The 21,008-nt window shown below is 42.8% G+C and overlaps 1 protein-coding gene across 1 annotated transcript; it reads left to right on the top strand.

The window, feature by feature from the left end:
• Positions 1–1,220: 1,220 nt before the first annotated feature.
• On the top strand, positions 1,221–20,225 carry slc16a2 (solute carrier family 16 member 2). The gene is made up of 7 exons (XM_070962660.1): positions 1,221–2,251; positions 11,940–12,084; positions 13,009–13,507; positions 15,203–15,346; positions 17,380–17,608; positions 19,302–19,574; positions 19,676–20,225. The coding sequence occupies exons 1-6, from the start codon at positions 1,822–1,824 to the stop codon at positions 19,556–19,558; spliced, it is 1,704 nt and encodes a 567-aa protein (XP_070818761.1). The 5' UTR covers positions 1,221–1,821; the 3' UTR covers positions 19,559–19,574; positions 19,676–20,225.
• The last annotated feature ends 783 nt before the right edge of the window (positions 20,226–21,008 follow it).

Here is a 21,008-nt window from a genome sequence, read left to right as displayed (position 1 = left end):
AATTACTTTATATGCTAAATATTGGGTAGTTACAACTGTAATACATAACATTTCAAAACTGACCATATGGTTTGTATGCAAAATCAAATGCAAAAAGTAATTAATAACAGCTCAAGAAATTTAGTCAAGTGCAGTACTTAAGCACAATATTGAGGTACCTGTATTGAGCACTTTAGTTTTATGCTACTTTATATCTTTACACCACTACATTTCAGAGGGAAGGACTTTTTACTCCACCATATGTCTGATAACTGCAGTAACCAGTTACTTTGCAGACAAAGACTTCTTATAGGCCTACTTTACATGAATTCATATACACTGAACCACCCTGCAATGACAATGGTGACATGCTGCTTATAATCTAACACTATAGAATAATACACAGCTCACATGCTAAATGAATAGTACTTTATTTTGCTCTGACTATCATACACTTATACTTTCAGAGGTTTAAATTGTATTTGTAATGGGACTATTTTTAAACTAGTACTACTTCTTGCACTATAGATGAAAACTTCCTCCATCACTGCTGTCAGATAAATGCGTTGCAGTAAAAAGTGCCATACCACCCCCTTTGAAATACAACAACTTGGAAGTATGCAGTTGCATAAAATAGAAATAGGCTACTCAAGCAACGAACAAGTACCATACTTTTACTTAACCTAGTATCTTACAGGGCTCTCGAGTCTCACGCAGGTTAGGTTGGGCTGGAAGTTGGGCTGTAGTTACTCTATCACCCTGAGCCTGCTGAAAGGGTCGTTACATTTACAGTAATGTAATGTTATAACGGTAGCTTATCTTAGCTTAGCTGCAGCTCGTAACAGTCACTATGATGCGACGAAAGACAAAGATTTTAAACGTAAAATTGACAGGGACTTGTTTCATGGCTAAACCCTCTCGGGTCCTTGGTGAAAACAGTGAGTGTACATGATAGCTCATCCTCATTAACCTGCCCTCTATACAGTGCTAACAGCTGTCACCGTCGCCGCTTAACTTACGCTACCGCATACAGTTGTAAGTCCGGTCCGTGAAGAAAAGTAGGTTACTGCCGGTGTCAAATGAGGCTGAGAATCACTCGGGTCTTTACGTGAACCCGATAAAGCACGAAGTGCAAGCTCGTCCCACTGCTTTACAGTAACCGCAGTGAAGCTTCATCATTGGTTCCAACCGCCCATCCGCCGGGGAAGGGAGGCGGGGGAGAGCTGTTGAATGACGGACGTACCTCTGTTACCACTTTAGAGCCGAGGCAGCCGCTGGGACCCACACGGGCCTACCTATTTCACATTAACACCGTGCGAACATAGCAGATGAAAGAGGAGGATAGCCTGGTCTTTTCTTTTGTCGTCTGGGCATGTTGCGAACTGCGTGGGAAGTGCGTGACAGGACCGCACGGTGTCGAGGCTGAACGGACGTTATCACAGGTTGATGATGAACGGACGTTTTGTAGTTGGCACGGAGCAGGGAAACCAGCAAAAGTAAATACATGGTCTTAGTCTCTATAGGCTGCTCCTAGACACACAGGTTTACATTTAAAGAGGGAATAGGCGGCGCCTGCTGCTTCCTGGAAAAATACGGATCCGTGAGCAGAATGTCACATTTAGCGGCGGCAGGTTGGGGTTTATTCGCCGAAGTTGAAGCTCACACTGGGTCTACAAACAGCGTGTAGGTGGCTTGTCTGTCAACAAGGGACCGTCTGCCTAGCACATTTCGACAGATAGCCAATCAAATCTGTTATTCAAATTGGTCCTCTTATGTCAGTGACCTATATCTCATGCATGTACGCCAAGAGTCCACAGTAACCTCTCCACCAGACCAGACAGCATGGGGATCAACGGGTTAGACAGTCAAGCGCAGCCGTCCGGCGGAGTTTCCCGGACGGAGCCGCCAGCTACAGATCCTCAGATGGAGCAAGGAGGTGCTCCCCAAGAAGCAGACAAGAGCACTTGTGATCAGGCGGCTGGCAGCGAGTGTAAAATAGTGCAGGAGGACAGCGCCATGCAGCTGATCGAGGCCGGGTGCAAGCCGCCCCTCTCCCCGGCTTCTGACTCCGAGGCGGGGGTTCAGGTGAACACGCACGGCCACGGAGCCGGATTCGTCCCACCCGAGGGAGGCTACGGCTGGCTGGTGGTTTTTGCGGCCACCTGGTGCAATGGGTCGATCTTCGGGATCCAAAACTCCTTCGGCATCCTGCATCTGATGCTGGTGAAGGAGCACGCCAACCCAGAGGACCAGACGTCTCAGTTCAAAGTGGGTGAGTACCAGACAGTCTGCTGCGGCTGTGAGCCCGACAATGAGATGACACGAGCACTTTTGTCCTCCAGTGGATGGTTCTCATTTGCAAGAATGTCAGCATGATGAAAACAAATCCTATCTTCATGTCACCAGAGGATACAAGAAGCTTAAAAGTAGTTCATGATGTATGGGCTGCTATGTATGTATCACGCATGCAACAGTCTAAAAGTGGGTCAGCTCAGAGTTAAAGTGGGTTTATCCTGCACTTAAATGCCACAGTAAACATAGTGTTATATTACATATATGCATCACCAATACATTTCTGCAGTCTGCATATTCTTTTCTTCATGTGTTCTGAAAATACTCCTTAGTGTATTTCATATTTCTGAGAGCAGCATCACTGCTGGTCAGTGATTAACAGGCATTTAACTGACCCACTATGTATTTGCTGTCCAACACGTCTTATTATTATTCTGACTCAGCTAGCTGCTGCAAATCCATAGTAATTTTTGCATTTCAGTGGAAAGTACAGAAAAATTATGATGTTATTTTTCTTTTTGCTGGGATCTGTACCAAACATTGCATGTTCCCTCACCCCTGGAGAGTATGATTTGTAGGCCGGGGCATCTCTGTAGCACCACAATGCACCGTGTTCACTCCTCTGTCGCCCGATTTCACAAGCTTTCACTGGTGAACGTTGAGTCACTCCTCGCAGTGTGCTGGGTGCTGCAAACCTGACTATAATGCAGTCTCATAGCAGACAAAGAGATACAGCTTAATGTAGAAGTCTCCCGATGTTGCAGTTTTATTGTTCATGTCTTGTTTTATTCAGATAAATTGAAATTAAATAAAGTTGGCACCAATGAAGCATCTTTGGAGGTTTGGTCCCTCGATGGCGTTAGAGACTTGGCCTCCAGCTTTGAGGTTGTTAATCACATTAACAATTACTGACTAGATGAGTTGTCGTGAGGTTTTTTTTTTTTTTTGACACTGACTTTCTGTTCAGGCAAAGGGCTTGCTCTATATGCAGGGGTGAAACGGTGCAATGGTCGGTCCAGATTTGAGTGAAAAGCAATGCTGGTGAAGAGGCAGGGGAGTCGCATGTAACAGGAGTGGGTATTTTTCTTAACTTCCTGTCAAGTTCCACAATCACCAGCAAAGGTTAAGGTCAGGATGTGGGAAGGGATTATGGTTGTAAGACTGTTCCCTGGAACAAAGTCAGCCCTTTCTCATCAGCATGACAAACATTTACGGAGGAAGAGGTATTAAAAGCTCAGGCATGTTGTTGAACCCGTGTAAGCGCAGGTTAATATCTTTAATGGCGTCTTGCAGCTTGTCATCTCTAGCTTATATGAAAACAATTGCTGTGCTTGGGGGCAGCGTGACAGGGTCTTGCATTACTCTCAGGTTTTGTGTGATAGAGAACCTGAGAGCCGGTTACGCTTTAAAACCAGATGTACTACTTATATGTCATATTCAATAGAGGGCAGTTGCTATCAAGGTATTTCTATTCAGTTTGCCCCATTTTTTTTTGGCTTGTTAAGGACTGCATCCAGCTGTTCCTTGGATTTGATTCTTGGTTGTTCTCATATGTGAAAGGATTAAGCTAATATGCTGAGTCCTAACCTTTACCCCCAGCAGCAGAACAAAACAGAGGGGGACAGATTAACCATAATACTGGCAGTTGTAAAGGCTTCTTTTTGAACAACTGTCCAGTCTGAGAGGGAGCCATGAGGAAATGAGTAGAACATCTTGAAATCTTAGCAATAGACTGCACAGCCATAGACAAGGTGACAAGAAAAAACTGAGATGTGATTAAATCTAGCTAATAGATTACCATTAGTTAGTTTTTGGGGTTTTTTTTTTACACCAAACATGATTATACTGGGTATTTACTAAGCCTCGAGGGGTAAACAAGAGATTTAGAAATAACTCGAGTATCAGGGGAATCAGAACAGGCTTTTTTAAGCAAAAGAAGGTAGTGAAGGAGAGGTGAGTGGGTTATGAGTTGCAGATGGTGTTGTTTTGCTCAATGATTGCAGCATGGCACGATCAGAGGTCTCATTCCTGTTGCGGCCACAGCAGTGCAAAACTCCTGGTGTGTTCAAGGTGCGTATGGGAGTGCGAGCAACCGACTGTACATTCACAAGATTTAAACTGTGGCGCTTTTCTAATCAGTGAGTGACCTCTTGTAAGGGGATGTGCAACTGAACGTGGGTGGGAGAGAAGCACAAGCTGCAGCCTTTGTAGGGAGTGTGTGTGAAGGGGCGGAAGAGAGGGACGACTGATTAAATTTTCATTGATCCATGCAATTATTGCCATTCATACGCCACAAGACAGAAAAAGGCCAATAGGAAGACTGTGATGAGAAAAAAAACAAAAAAAAACAAAGGCTCATTCAAACCGTTTATTTCTTTTAGATTTATGAGAATTTCTGTGCTTTGTTCAAAGGCATAAAAGCAAGAGTGATGCTGCAACACTGAAGCTGCGTTGATGGTACTGCTTCCTCAGTAAAAGAGTGTTTGTTTTTTTTCTATGAATCTTACCGACAGCAGCATTTGGGCATTAAGAGAGTTTTCCACTAAATGTGGCAAAGACACTGATCATGTGTAAAAAGCATGCACATATCATAAAAAGCCTCCTCAGCCCAGTCTTGTGCATAGGAAATTAGGCTTTGAACAATATAAGACAGATATCAGAAGGCTACAAACACCTCATTAAATGAGGCCATCTAAACTGAAACACACTAAATTATATGCAGCGGTTAAGAATAGCTCATAGTGACTGCAGAAATACTCAACAGCACTAACATACAAGTAAAACTAGTCAGAGAATGGGACGTGTTCTGGAAGTTTTCCAAAATTGCTAAAATGTGTGTTCAAATGTCGAGTTTTGTGTTTGAGCGTGCCACTGTCCTCTTTCTGTAACCTTGTTCAGTGTTATTTGGCTTGGCAGTCATTCATATTAAGGTTAAATCAATATCACTTTTAAATATTTTTGCACTGAAGCTGCAGGTAGGCAATATTTAACAGGTGTTACCTAAAAACAACAAGGGAGCGTGTGCCTATGGAAACTGTATTCTGTGTAATGAAATTCACAGGTCGTTAAAATCCAGTGTCCTGTTCTGCCCATTTGGTTGTGCTGAGATTCAGGGATCAAGGGACAGTTAAGCAAAAGTGTGCTTGCAGGATTCAGAAGTGTAATTCTGGTGATGGTCTTCCATCATATCAGATGTGGTCAAAATGTTCTAGCCGGGATTCAAACAGGTGCGTGCGTGTGCTGTCACAAGCAAACTTCTCCCGTTATTAGCGTACTGCCGTGCTCTTTGTAGTGCTGTATTGTAGCCCCAGATTTCACCAGCATCTCTGGGGTAGCTGGAAATCCCAGGTTGGCAGATTGGGGAGCGCTGCAGCATTTTTGGCATTCCAGAGGGCAGGGGATTGGGTTTAGGTCGCATCAGAGTCTCTAAAAAGTCTCCATGCACTCATAAGCAGATACACGATCAGGTCCGGACATGGACTGTTTTTGTTCAGGGTGGGTTTATTTGAACATTGGTGAATTAATGCTTTCTAGAAGTTGCGAGTGGAAATAGTGGAGAAAGAAAGCACTCTTCCAGTACGACACGGAGGAGTGGGTTGGCGATAAATGCCATCTTCCTTTTCACAGCTAGAGGCAAGCTTGGAAAATATGGTATTAAGTTTGAGAGGTTTGAGAGTGACACATCAGACCCTGTACTGAAGTCTGAGAGCCAGCTCAGTCAGAAAAATCGAAAAAAGCTGTACGCTCTGCAAAGCATCCAATATACCCCCTCCATACACACACACACACACACACACACACACACACACACAACTTGCATTATTGATAGTGTCAACATAAGCGCTTTGCACAGCAGTAAATATTAGTAGCTTGCAGCACAATATGACTGGGAGACATCAGAAGGAGCAAACAGCTCTTGGAGCATCCACACGCTCTTGTGTCCAAAGTTCCTGCGGGCGGAGGCTGACTTGTTTGAAGACACTCCTCACATGTGGGACAGCTGGTTCCCAGAATGACTTAACTGCAGCGGCAATCCTCCACAAACTATGCAGCCTGACCTGATGTACTGTATGATCGTTTGCCAGTTGGGTAGCTGATGCTACAGCAAAGCTTTATGAGCACAATACCTTTGCCAATATACAGTAGGAGCTTATTCTTTGTTGAACATATGTTAAGCTCAGTGTGACGGTGTCTTTTTGTGTGTGTGTTTTTCAGTTGAAATGGCCTTCTGCGTCATCTAACAACTCATTGTCCAGCGCGAGCACCTGCTAAGGACATTTAATGTGGCCTTGAGGGTCCAGCCTTTCCGTTAATGTTACAAAAATATGTATGGCTATTGTTATTTTAAATGAGAGTACTTTTCCCATTGTTTCGCTGATGGAATATTTTGTCCTGTGCTGAAGGAAATTCGCCACCAAACAGTGTCAACGGACAGCGTTTGGATGGTAGCGTGCTTTTGATTGTCCTGCCATGCTGGATTTGGAAAGGAAACAGTCATTATGAGGTTAAATGGTGGATTTCCTTCAGCTTTAAAAGGCAAAAATATTGTTTCTTGCTTGCAGCAGTGGCGTTATTCTAAGCAGATGGTTTGAATTTATTCACCCAGATTGGGAGGTATGTGTCTCAGATTTTGTTGGTACTGCTACAAGCATTGAAAACTTTTGAAAAAGTCAGCAGCAACACCTCTTTCCAGGAACAGTGTCTTTGTTTCTCAGAATAATCCACAGAGCCTGCTGTGAGCAGTTTTCTTTGAAAGTACTTCCTACTTCACTTTCTGTCCACTGAGGGACTAAAGAGCAGGAACTCCTACAGCAGTCATCTGATGGGACTGTTAATGCCGTAGAATTAAAACTGAAAGGTGGTACTTTAACCTTATTCCATTTTAAATCCAGTGTCTCGGAGTACGGGGCAAAGCTTGTAGCTGCGAGAAAACCTTTTGTGAACTTGATCTTTGCTATACTATACTATACAAAAGCCCACAGTGTTGTTTTGAAAGGCACGAGAAGACCTGAATAACATGAATAACTTAATGTCAGTACAGTCACAGCAGAACAAAAGCTGGTTTGTGTGGCATGCAGGATGTTTATTAAGATATTGAACTCATGTAGGACTGGTCTTCAGCTACATACTCACACATGACAGCGGCCTGAGACATGTATTCAAGCATGTGTATGAATACACTACATTACTTGCTAAGTGTTTATTTTATCAGTAGATAACATGACACACTTGGAAAAAGAAATGGCAGTTCACAAAACAATGGTAAGTTTGTTGTCCCTCCAATGTACAGATGGATCTATGGAGTCTGTCAGTCTCTGTCTGGTTGTCAGATTGCATCCATCACTTAAAGAGAGGAAACCTTGTTATGCCCCCTCACCGCCAGCACCATACACACATATTCATCTTTTCATTTTGCTTCAGTCTCCCTCGCCGTGCTCTTTTTCTTTTGTTTGGAAGTGTTCAGACCTAATTGTCTCTAATGAGTACACTCCGCTCAGTCTGTTCAGAGACCTCTGCTTGTGCCAGGGCAGGGGGAAAGGGGGGTTTGGAGGTGAGCTTTGGCCAGAAAAGCGAGGAAATAGTGGAGGTACGGGACATGTTTCTGTTGCTTTGTTAGCCGCTGATTGTCGGGTGGGCCTTGTATGTTGTACACAGTGTGCTGTGGTTCTTTGGACCATAACATGGAGCGTACATTTTGCTTTCAAACACTTTACCTCAGGGACTGCCATCATGTTCTGTACACTGCTTCCGTTGAGGAAGCCTGGCTTGAGTACAGTAATTGTGTAATTTACCACAACAACCATGAATGTACAGTACTGCTGGTTCTGCTGTTATTTAGGTTATCATGTTATGTCAATTATACAATTTTTCTCTCTCTTTTTTATTTTTAGCCTTTGAGCAAAGTGTACTGTCTTCATCGTTCTGTAGGTTTTTCTACATTCCTCTATGCTGTCTCTCTGTGCTCCTGTGTCCCTGTAATAATGCTGTACCTGTTTATTCAACCAGGGCAGGACCTAAAAGTTTACAGAGGTAATCCTGATGTTTGTTGTTTTTTCCCCATTGTTAATATTAATGAGTTATCACTGTCAGCTACACAGTGTTTCCAGTACGATGACATTTTCTCAGATTTTCTCTTGCTAAAATTTACTTTTCTGTCTGTTTTTGGTCAGTCACTATCTGCTGTTAGAACAAGTGTAATATTAATTAGAATAATAAAAACAATAATAATAATGAACTTTATTTGTATAGCTCAAAGAAAGAAATCGCATGCACCAAGTGAGTGCCCACTTGATAATGATAAAAAGGATGAGAATAAAAATAAAGACGATGCAAAAAAACAGAGTAAAATAATAAAATAAAGGTGAAACTAGAGAAGAATGAGGCAATGAGATGAAGAATGCGAAAAATAAGGATAAAGCATCAAATCATAAAATCATAAAATATAGGTAAAAATAGATTACATAGAATACATAATAATACAAAGAAGCATCTAACATGTACTCACAACTGCAGTAAAGTAACAAACCAAGTGCAAATCCTATTAGAGCCAAAAATAAATGGTACAGGAGGAGCAGGGAGGGAAAAAGCATATGGCCAAAAACCCCAGATGGAATGAGCACTCAGGGCCCAGACTGACCAGCCTGATCGACCGTAAAACGTTGCACAACCATGTGGGATTCCATGGATGAACCGCTAAGAGAGTGTGCAAGATGCTTGTGGAAACAGCGCGCACATTACGGCACAAGTCTAGATGGGAGACAATGCGTGCTTGAAAACTGTCTGTTCCTCCCAGACAAACCAGCTGGACATGTGGTGTTGGACAGGGGATGGGAAGTGGAGCTGGTGATGGATTGATCTCTCTTAAGTGACAGCAACATCAGTAAGAAGGATTGTGAGAAGTTGGAGAAATGCCAGTGAAAAGCAAAGGCGATCCCAATAATATAAACACAGAATGCTGCGGACATAAATTCCAGGCACCAGAGGATTGCAACCCAAAGTGAATCTGACCTGATTCTGTCAGGAGTTTTGGGCTGAGCACTATTTTGGGTTTACTTTTACTGTAGGCTATGTACTCTTGCATACACAGTTGAGGCTGCAGGCTATTCCTGTGGACCACCTTCGAAGGATCTTACCCCTGAACTGAGACGCCAGTACAGTCATGGTCATTTAACTCCCAAGACTTTTCCCTTAGTGCCACCGTCAAGACGCCTGTGTTTGCAGATGTTCCGGCGTCTACACGGTCGCTCTAACTGAGGAGTCAGTGCTAGAGAGAGCAGTCTTAATGTTTTGAATGATCACGCCTTTAATCATATTTCCACACCGCCTCAGGATAAATGTGTTAGACTGAATACATACATTTTTGCTTAGTATTCTTGCTTCATCAGTCACGATCTGGTGGAATCCAAAGCAGTCACTGTTAGACTATCTGACAAGCACAGAGTTTGAAGCGCACTGAAGCCTTTAGGAGAGTCGTTGTTAGCGCTCTCAATAAGTGGTGCAATATGGTGCAATTGTAATGCTAAGGTGCTTATTAGCTTTACTTAATGAGCCAAACTCCTTGCCTCATTAAGTAAAGTGGGTTAATCTGATCTCATGCAACTTTGCCATTGATTTCTGTCTCAGTGATTTCTATTTTTATGGACAGCATTGTTTCAGTTGAAATGGTTTTGGGGGTCAATGCAGAACAACCACTTAGATACAAAGATAAAACTTTAGGGGGAAGTTAAATTGTTACAGCCAGCAAACAATAAAATGAGAGACACTGATATCCACGGCTGTATATACTGGAGGTGTCAGTACGTGTTGAGATGTCGTCTGCCTCAAGGTGAAACTGAACATTTCATGGGGAAAGTTCCAAAATGATGGGAGTTTATCATGTGCATGTTCAATCGGAGACTCCCCCTTTTCTCATTCTGTTTGGATGAATAAAGTATAGGAAGGCAGTCCCAGCCTTAAAAACTGGACTTTGCAGCACTGTGTACTAACAGGTGTACACATGCACTAAACAGCTCACCTCTGAGCCAATCAACAGATTTCCATCTGAATGATGCAAAACCAGAGTTTCAGCTATGTTGTATATATACTTGTTTTGAATTTGCATTGCACTTGTTCTAATACTTTATACACTTTATTGATGCTGCTGTATATTGGAATTTCCCCTCGTGGGACTAATAAAGGAATATTGAATTGAATTGAATACCTTCACGCTGACTTTCCCATATTAGTGAAAATTATGATAAATGCTAAATTACACTAAATTGGTCTCATCTGGTAATAGGTAATTATTTTACAGTCATGTAATTATTTTACTTGACTATTTTTCACTATTTTACAGAAATATTTGAATAGAATCTAATTGCTCTAATATCTAATAATAAATTGAAATCCCATGGATGCTCTTGTCTGTCAAATTGTCATTTTCACTTAAATGCATGGCACTCTAAAGGGTGCGAGCGCGAACGGTGACACCATTGATGCCACTTTCTCCAGCCTTTGCCACCTTTGCCTCAGAACAATCCAGGGAAAACTCTGCACATGTGTAGTGTATAATGTTTAGGTCAACCTTGACAGCAAAGACTGTTTATATTGTGCCGTACAGGTCGAGTTTTACACTAAATTTCCATGCGTACGTGTGTGTCAGCAGTTACACCACCAATCCATCCACCTCTTTATCATTCTCTCTGGTCTCATTCCCATTGAGCTGTTGGATCAGTGTGACCCACAACCCAGACACCACGGTAGACATTAAAGCTACCTTTGCTCCCCAGGAGACTCAACCCAGACATTTGTTTGTTTGCACTTCAGGGTACGCAGTGTCTCTGTTGAATCACTCTGGCTCATTATGTTTTAACACTGGATGGCTATTTCACCACAGGCCAGAACTATCCACTTTGATCCACTTTTTGATCTGCTTAATCACCATGAGAAATCTTATAGAGAGTTTCTGATGTACATGACAACACACACAATAACGAGTTACATAAATTTATATTAATAGCAAATCGCGTCAGGTGGTGGAAGGTCACACAGAGAGAGACATTTCTAAGAAAACCAGCGCATTCAAAGGCTTTCAGTTTTTCAGTGAGTGAGTACAAGATTCAACACGTAGAGCACGTTTACCTTTCGTTATGGCCTCCAATGAGATCCCAGTGCCACATGTGCAAACTGTTAAAAAATTAGGCCAGACATAATGACTTGCATGCAAGTGCAGTGAACCGTGCATAAAAAGCCTTGTTATTTCTCAGTGATGCTGTTTTGATTTTCATACAATCATTTCCATATGCAAAAAGAGGATAAGTTTTATCTTTCTGCTGTGACATGTTTAATTTCCTGTTCTCAGTTTCAAGTGGGGCGGCATTATATGACTGTGTAACTGTAAGCAATAACAAAGCTGCTTTGAGGCAAATTCTTCTGCTGCATATGATGTGGGTTTAAGGAATTGTAGAAACTGTGCAGAGATTACACAACAAAGTGAGTTGGTGTATTGATTCCATGCAGGAAAGAGAATCCTGGTTGGTTTTACTGAATGTCTGATGCCTTGTACAGTACCGTATTCTGTATGTCTGCTTCATGTTCACCGTACAGATGATTTTATTTAGTGGAGGTGGTAGGTACAACCGATGGGTTTCCACATGTATCTGACCATAAATTTTCCCTCTCCTCTCCAGCTTGGGTCGGGGCCCTGGCAATGGGCATGATCTTCTTCTGTTCACCTGTCGTCAGCATGTTCACAGACCACTTCGGCTGTAGAAAGACAGCTGTCAGCGGGGCAGCGCTGGCTTTTATAGGGCTGCTCAGTTCATCCTTTGCAAAGTAAGCTACGTACATTTATTGAAGACATCACTTGTAGCTGTAGTTTGTGCCTTTGATCTATGTGTTACATTTTAATCACAGAGCTAAGCATTTGTTTTTCAGAAAAATATATACTCTGTGATGTTTGAAAAACCCAGAAGCTTATTTAACCACACTTACCGGTGTCCTGAAGGGATCTTCAGAATATTCAAACTCTCCTTTAATCACCTGGATGAAAAAAGAATCCTCCCACTGCACATCACGAAGGATTTTTAACCTGTTCCTCAAGTTACAACTGTATTTCCGAATGTAGAACTTGGAAATAAAATATGTTCTACATCCAAATTTATCTTTTGGATTAGCAAATTTGGGGATTTGTTTCATGCACATTGCTGGAAGAGGTCATACTATACTCCTTATTGGCAACTAAAGTGCCAGTGCTACTTTTTTAAGTAGTATATTTAGAATAAATTTACTTTGCAGTTATTTGGGAACCCATGGCCACTTTCGTCCACTGTTTCACAGAAGCTGAACAGAGCCACAGATAATGTAAAGAACAACGGGATACAATCATGAAAACTGAGCTAAACTAGAAATGTAGGAAGATGCCAAAAAAGCCAAACTTCTAATGTTTAATAATCTACAAACATCTGATATGAGCAGCCCAAATTACATGCCGTTTGTTGGTTTAAGATCAGATAGAACTTTATTTATCTCAAGGGAAATTGTTCAGCAGCAGTTGCAGTACAAATTAGGATGTAGTGCAAATATAAAGAGTGCAACTGTAAAATAGCAGTTATCAATAAACAGATATTCAACATCCACAGAATCCAAAATATACACAATGCCAAAAATAAACCATAACTTGTAGTGTCAGTTCTTGAATTAATGTTACAGAAAAACAAATGCTCAAATACCAACCAAATTATCACCCCTCTATTGCAGCTCCCTGAGCCTTCGCTATTTCACATATGGTATACTGTTCGGCTGTGGCTGTTCCTTCGCCTTCCAGCCCTCGTTGGTCATCCTCGGCCACTACTTCCGCCGGCGCCTGGGTCTGGCCAACGGTGTAGTGACAGCCGGTGCCAGCCTCTTTTCCATGGGCCTCCCGGTTTTCCTCAACATGGTGGTGGAACCTCTGGGCCTCAGCAGGACCTTCCAGATCCTCAGCCTCTTGATGCTGGTCCAGGCCCTGCTGGCACTGACGTTCAAACCTTTACTGCCTGCTGGAGGAGGCATGGGACCCCCAGGCATGGGTCCTGGCCCTGCAGAGCCTCAATCCCAGCCAGAGGCCATGGCTCAGGGGGGGAGCGGGTGGAGCAGGGTCCTGGTTGGTGTCAGGAAGTACTTCAATCTGCGAGTTTTTCACATTGTGACCTACCGTGTGTGGGCATTTGGAGTGGCCACAGCTGTTCTGGGCTACTTTGTGCCATATGTTCATCTGGTAAGAACAATAATCGACATGCTTGCATCTGATTATAAGTGTGTGTATGTCCTGCCTTAAACTGTTTATAAATCTAAACTCAAGAATGTACAAATATTTTGAAAACAAGTTCGAGAAGTCATTTGTCTTTCTTGAGTTTCTTGAATATTACGCAGTGTAAAATCAGCTAGCTATGTTACATTTTGTTTATATTTGATAGATGTTAATGAAAGATCTTATGAAGATACTAAGCTTTGTGTACTTAACAGTCCTCCATTCATCTCAGTGGGCTAAAACATTGCCTAATATGGAATACATGCCATAATATTATTGGGTATTTTTGGTGTGTGACTGTGAAAATGCAGGATTTTTGACCTCTTTATTGATATTATAAGGTCATATAAAGAGCATTATGGTGTTGATTATTCAGAGTTGTATAATAATGGCCACATACTTTGAAAACAAAACAACAAAACTCAGATTTCCTGCTAAACTTAGGATGTATGCTACGCTTATCTGACTTACGAGCATAAACACGTGTCTTGCTCTGCACTCCTAACATCACTTCCAGGCAAGATAGCAAATAAGCTGTTCAGCTGCAGCACATTAAACAGCATGTAAACATGCCTGCACATGTGACTTTGGTCTGTTTAGATGCTTGTTTGGTTTTAACTCTTCAATATCACTGTTGATGTCAAACTGGCTGCCCATGGGTAAGCTGCAGTGCAAGTTTCTTTACTTTGTGTCTCACTCCCCTGCTGGGGCTTAGCCTGCCAGCTTCTGTCAGTCAAACACAGACACACCCCTTTATTGGCTGAGAGGAAAGTGAGCATTTCTGAGACTAAAATAACACTGATAATATTTTTGACTGCAAGAAGGGATGACTCAGTGTGATTTCTGTTGGACATCATCATGAAAAAAGTCAATTCACTCACAGTCATTTTGCCTGCCATGATGAATAGAATCCAAAATTCAGAATATATTTGCAAAGTCTGCACATGACCTATGGCCGACTTTGGTGTGAGATAGTGAGATAGTGAAGGATGAGGATGAAGTGTAATGCTCCAGCGTGGAGCTGTGAAGTTGATCTCCCTCTATCCAGATGTCGGATGTTCCAGCTTCGGCCTCCCTCTGTCATGCCTGTTGTTTCAGGCCCAGGCCCAGATGTAAACACAGCCCCGGCCTTTGTATTGGCTCAACCGCCTCAGGAAACCTCTCCTGTATGGCCTCTCTGTATCCCTAAACATGCCTATCCTATGGCCATTGATGAATGTAGAGCCCTTCAAAGCAGAGCAAATATTTCACAAGGACCTGCTTGTCCAGGAAAGACTTCAGAGGGTGGTTTAATGTTTTGGATCAGATTTGGGGGGTCAGGGCTGAGGGGAGTGGGAGGATCTGACCTATATGCGTTGAGTCTTCCTGTCCTGCTGTTCCAGGGGTCTGTGGATGAAGACATTTTGTTATTGTAAGTCCTTGGCTTTGGGGTTATGGATGGACAATTTCTCCACTCCACCAAATGCACACCCATTTGCTGAGTTCACTGACTTCTTAAGCACAGGGCACAAGAACATATGAAAACATTGTGTGATGTCTTTGTTATCTCATTCATTATTGGTAGTCTCGGGGTGCTTTTCTTATGCAACCATCACATTTAACTACCAAACACACCACCAGAACTCATGCAGCACCGCGTCTGTTTTTCTTTCCATGTCCCAGATGAACTTTGTAAAGGAGCAGTTCAAGGACACCCAGAAGGAATGGGTGCTGCTGGTTTGCATTGGAGCTTCATCTGGGGTGGGACGCCTCGTTTTTGGCCAGATTGGTGACCTCATTCCAGGTCTTCAAAAGATCTACATGCAGGTGAGGAAATGCGGGCAGTCCAGTTTTTTAATGTTTTGCATATTTATATAAAAGCTCACACAGTTTAGCATGCAGACCTGTGGCACTGAGTCTAGATTAAACTGGTACTAGCTAGATCTCTCAGTAACAAGATTTTAATGATTCATTTGTACTATTTCATAATCAACACTCAGCAGTAAATGTTTCCTTTCTCATTTCTCATTTCTGACTGTTTCTAAGAGATTTGTTAACTCTACAACATATGTTCCTGTGGAATTAATAATTTTAAATGTGCAAACATTTCAGATTGAAAGCCAACTTTATACTGAAACAGAGGGCCAGGGGTTAACTATTAACTGTTGTGTTTTGAGTCTTTTTTTTCAGTGCTCTTATCACACCGTTCCAAGGTTTGTTCAATATTATTCTATTAAATGGGTTATGCAGTTTCACCAGGTTAGATTAGAAATTAGACATTTTTATTTGCAATTTGAGTGATTCTGTGGCTTTTACAGTATGGTCTACTGGGCTGCAGAAAAACATGACTCAGGTGCTAATTTGCACAGACTTACAGTACCAGAATAAAAATATGCTTTCATGCTGCTCTAAGAGTCACCTGCCTGGATAATAGTAGGTATGATTCAGTTCTGAGAAAATGGAAGTGGGAAAGCACAGCAGGTCAGAGCCATTAAACAGGTGAATGCAAACAGTATTTAACAGTTCTTGCTGCTCTATATGTACTTCCTTGCTGAATGCAAACACACAGATCATCGTTGGCCAGACCCACCACACTCGATCTGCATGGTGTTATTTTAAGCAGTTGATCAGTGTTCAGGGAGGGAGTTAGATCGACAGAATTAAAGTTTAAAAACCTTAAAATTGCATTAAAACATGCTGAAAATGTCTGTACGATATTAAAACATGACAATATGCTTCTAATGCTCCTTTTGCACTATTGAACATTTCGATTGTGCAGCAATAATGTTTTCCATTGAAAAGAAGAAGACGCTCACAGCAGTGGTCTTCCACCTTTTCCAAGCCAAGATCGCTTCTCATGTCCAAATACATGCCTGATAACCTGACCACCGGTCCATTTTAACAATTTTAATTCAGACTGTTGAATGCTTTGTCAATATCGCCTGCAGGGTGAACTGAAATATCCTCACCTTTGCTCAAAATCAGTGTAGAAAGCAAAAAATGTATTTATTTATTTATTTAAACTGGGTAAAGAGAGGACAACATAAATCTTCCTGCTGACCTAAAGGACAAAAAGGGAAACAAACAAGCAATTAGATTCTGTACACCGTATTTCAGTCCAAACAGGCAAAACCTCCCACGAGTCACTGCGATGACTGTGACTGCACACTAGCACAGTATTCAGTATTTACATCAATTCAATTCAATTCAATTCAATTTTATTTGTATAGCGCCAAATCACAACAGAAGTTGTCTCAGGACACTTTCCATATAGAGCTGGTACAGACCAAGCTCTTTTATCTACAAAGAAACCAATCAGCGTGCAGGAGCAAGTCACCACCAGCAACGTCAGCCTAGTCTAGTAAAGATTTGAACAGTTGGTGCTGCAGGCCTTTTCTCCATGTAGAGTAAACATGATGAAGGTCTTTACATGAGATGAATCCACAGCTTTGTTACAAGCACCTGTTGATAGATCATACAGTAATAACAGCGGAACTTGGGAAGTCCCAGTCTTAGTGGCACAAGGCAGTAAAAACAGTGTGTGCCTTGTAACTGCCACTAGCTTATGAAAGGGGATGTTGTTGTCATGCATGTACCATTTGAACTGAGTGTCGATTTCCTCACCTCTCTCCTCCCTTATTGGCCATCAGAGCCAACACTGTGTCTGTCATCCACACATTTCTCAAATTACAGTGAGAAGCATTCACACAATGATAAATCCAAGCACTTGTTGACACATGTCCTTGGATAACAACTCAATCCTTCTGGCCACACAACAACCGAGAAGCGAGTCTTGTTCGTTGAGCTGTTTGTACTAAAGAAATCAAACACTGGTTAATTGTTCTTTCTGTCTGTTTCAGGTGGGGTCCTTCATGGCTCTGGGCCTGATGTCCATGATGATTCCTCAGTGCACGGTGTTCGGGGGCCTGGTGGTTGTATGCGTGTTCTTGGGGCTGTGCGACGGCTGCTTTCTCACCATGATGGCTCCCATAGCATTCGAGCTGGTTGGGCCCATGCAGGCCTCGCAGGCCATCGGCTACCTTCTCGGCCTTATGGCTCTTCCCATGACAGCAGGTCCACCCATCGCTGGTGAGAAACATGCTCATTTTAATGGTCCTGTTTTTCACAATGCACTGATGTGTTCTGTGCAATCCACAACGATCTTGCAGTGATCTGTCTCCTTGCATTGAATTCAGGATGTTGGCAGTAACAGGACGCAACAACTTGATTGATACTAGCAGAGGAAGGATAGAACCAAGTGTAGGGAGAAAAGGGAGAGGAAGACAAATGTGTGGCAGGATGGATTATACAGCAGATTGTGTTTAGAGAGGTTTGGGCTTGTGGCCAACTGCAGGCAGTCTCTAGGGATGTGTCTTCTGGAAAAAGCACAAACAGGCAGTGCTTAACTCCCTTTATGTCTCCTTTATCTCCTCCCTGTCTCCTCTGCCTTCCTCACTCCAGCTCTCTGATAACAGGATCATATAGAAAAGCACTGAGGACAGAACATTAATTTGATGACTCGGGCATCCCCACGCTCTCACTGTCAGATCTCACACATACTGTACCTGGACTGTTTTTACTACAGCACTCAGATTCTGGAGGATGTTGTTAGTGTTTTAACATTTGTCCAAACTAAATTTCTCAAACTGTTGGTCTCTCAGAGGTAGTTTGATGACTAACTGCAGAAATGATTGCACAACATAAAAATAAGGTCAGACATAAAGTGCAGTGTATAGCGGCATGTGGTTTCAGTTATCCCTTTGATGAACCACAGATGCTGGCGTCATCTCCTGCAGTTAAGCACAACATGTAATTGATATATAAAATACTGCACAAGGAAGCGAGATATTCTATCGAATACCTGCAGCCTGGCTCCTCAGAGTCTGAATGAGATTGTCACTGGGTCAACGTGCAGTTCAGTACAGTCTGTGCAGTTCATGAAGAATGCGTACGTTGCATGCAGCAATGTTAAGTGCACACCCACCTCCTTGCTCTCATGTCACAGCACGGCCGTAGATCAAACATACAGTGTTAAACTTGTTGACCTTGCTTTGTCACTGTAGGTAGGCTGCTAAGTGTTTGCTTCAGCCCACGTGCAGATAAATATATGGATAAACAGTACATGTTATAGACAGGGTGAGATGAAGATAAACCGATGGGTTGAAAATTCATTGGTCTTCAAAGGGGTCAGCAAAAGCATGGTTTTGTCGCTCTTTTAGAGCAAATCCCAGAGTCTGATGAGGAAATTGATTCCACTCTCATGCCTGTGCGTTAAGTACAGAGTACCGTACAGAGCTGGAGTAGCTTAGCTTATTAAAGCCTGGAATTGGGGGAAACAGCTAGCCTTGTTCTCTCCAAACTTAAAAATACATGCCTACTAGCATCTCTAAAGGGCATTATTAGGAGTGCTGAGCAGATGGAAACCTTTAGGTCATCAAGAAATAATACAGTATGTGTTTCCAGACTTTAAGATAAGCCAGGCTAAGTTAGAGCTTCACACTTAACACGCAGACATGAGAGTGCTATCAATCTTTTCATCTAACTGTCAAGAAAAAAGTATGAACTCTTTCATGAAAGAAAGCTGCTTCCATAAAAAGTCACCCTTTCCCAGTACATGACACTATGGGCAAATCAGCTGGCTAGGCCACTCCCAGTGCTCCCAGTGCTCCCAGTGCTCCCAGTGCTCCCAGTGCTCCCAGTGCCCTGTCCCAATGAGCATCCTTCTCATTAATGTCTGCCTGATCTGTCATTGATAACATGTCCCCCGGCTTCCCCTGCCCAGGTCTCCTACATGATTACTTTGGGAACTACAAGGTGGCCTTCTACCTGGCTGGGGTGCCTCCTATGGTCGGGGGCGTGGTGCTGTTCTTTGTGCCCCTGATACACCGCAGGATCCAGCGAGGCCAGGCGGCAGCGTCACCAGAGGAGATGTCCACAACTGCCCACATGCTGCCCTCCACCCAACCAGCGGGGGAGCCCAAGAGCTGCTCCAATGGAGACATCCTGCCTGGCTACACTGACGTAGAGACACACATCTGAGTCGCACTGTACAAAGGTTCCATATATTTCTACATATGGAGCACAGATCAATAGGAAGTATGGTAAAGCATGCACATTTCTTCCTCTCATACATTACTTCCCTTTTGCTTTTTCCAGGGATTCAGCCCACCAGCACCTTTTTCTCATCCCTAGATTGCCCTCCTCCCATCCAGAGCTCTCACCCATGGACTTCCTGCTGGCTGACCTTAAACCCTCTCACCCTCCTGGACTCTCATTGGCTGTTTGTTATTTTCACGTGGAGAGAAGTCGAATAGGGCGCTCTGGTTTAAAAGCCACAGAGAGGACGAAAAGAAGGCACCTCAGCGTAGGATGATGGACACCTGTAAGGAGGACAAGCACAGCACAGTCCCAACTTGGATTGTTCTATCTGTGGGGACTCTGTCGTCAAAAGACATTCCTCCAAGAGGAAAGAAATGAAGAGTTTTTAACTGACAGTGGTAGTTTCTGATTTTGCCGCCTTTATCTTGCCACCTTAGCTTATTGAAGCTGTGAAAAACACTATGCTTTGTTTTTAGATTCCATATAAACAAATCGTTAGTATGAACTAATGAAGGGATACTTTCACGCTTTCTTTATGTAGTGCCTCATGCATCAAATTTTTTAACACAATGCAGGTTTTTAGTTTGGCGTAGCTGAGACGCGATCTCATCTCTGCTGTGACAGAGAAACATACAAAATTTGCACCCAGGGTCCAAAAACTTCAGCAACACGACTTCAACAATACCAGCCTGCCTGCACAGGACGTAGATTGTGGCAGCTGTTGATTCCACTGATGCTACGCCACAAACCGGAGAGTGTTACAGTTTTTCACGGTTTTAATATGGGTCACTAACTTCGCAGCTTGTGACAGATCAGTGTATGCAGTCATAGGGGGGAGTTGTGAGAGCGGTGCAGCCGCTGAATGAATGAATGAAACTTAACACCACAGTCAATGCAAAGTCTTCTCATAAGTCTGTACAGCCTTAACTTTCAGCGTTCAAACTCTACAGTTTTTATTGGCCTTTTAAAGTTTTAGCAGGGTGCTAGACGAATCCGCATAAACTGTGTTTGTTACAGCTTCGACAAGTAATTAAGAGTAGATTTTTGTAGTGTGCACACTGTATACTTGGCAAAGAGTTGGAGTCATGCAGTCCTAACGGTAGAGTGTCGGTAGCATAGATTTTCATCAAGTTCAGAAAAAGTATCAGTTTATGTTGAACATCTACATTTTTGATAGTAGAGCCTTTCACATTACATGAAACTACTTTGTTACAGTCTGCCGACGAGTAGGGACTGCTGAGTATAAAGCTGCCAAATGGCCTGAGCCCTCATCAGGCCCACTCACAGATAATCCAGCCAATCTGCTGCTTTAGTTTAGCTTTGTGTCACTCATGAAACAAAACGTCACGTCCTCACTGAGGCGTTCCCTCAAGAGGACCGTTTGCAGTTA

The sequence above is a fragment of the Chaetodon trifascialis genome, chromosome 5 (assembly GCF_039877785.1).
Source record: "Chaetodon trifascialis isolate fChaTrf1 chromosome 5, fChaTrf1.hap1, whole genome shotgun sequence".
Taxonomy (NCBI): domain Eukaryota; kingdom Metazoa; phylum Chordata; class Actinopteri; order Chaetodontiformes; family Chaetodontidae; genus Chaetodon; species Chaetodon trifascialis.
This window is presented reverse-complemented; position numbering and strand designations above follow the sequence as displayed.

What these genes read in the sequence shown, in the direction of transcription:
- slc16a2 (XM_070962660.1), top strand. Translation starts at nt 1,822, where the DNA reads ATGGGGATCAACGGGTTAGACAGTCAAGCGCAGCCGTCCGGCGGAGTT. An exon ending in GACGTCTCAGTTCAAAGTGG is followed by an intron (nt 2,252 to 11,939) that starts GTGAGTACCAGA and finishes TCTCCTCTCCAG; the next exon opens with CTTGGGTCGGGGCCCTGGCA. An exon ending in CTCAGTTCATCCTTTGCAAA is followed by an intron (nt 12,085 to 13,008) that starts GTAAGCTACGTA and finishes CCTCTATTGCAG; the next exon opens with CTCCCTGAGCCTTCGCTATT.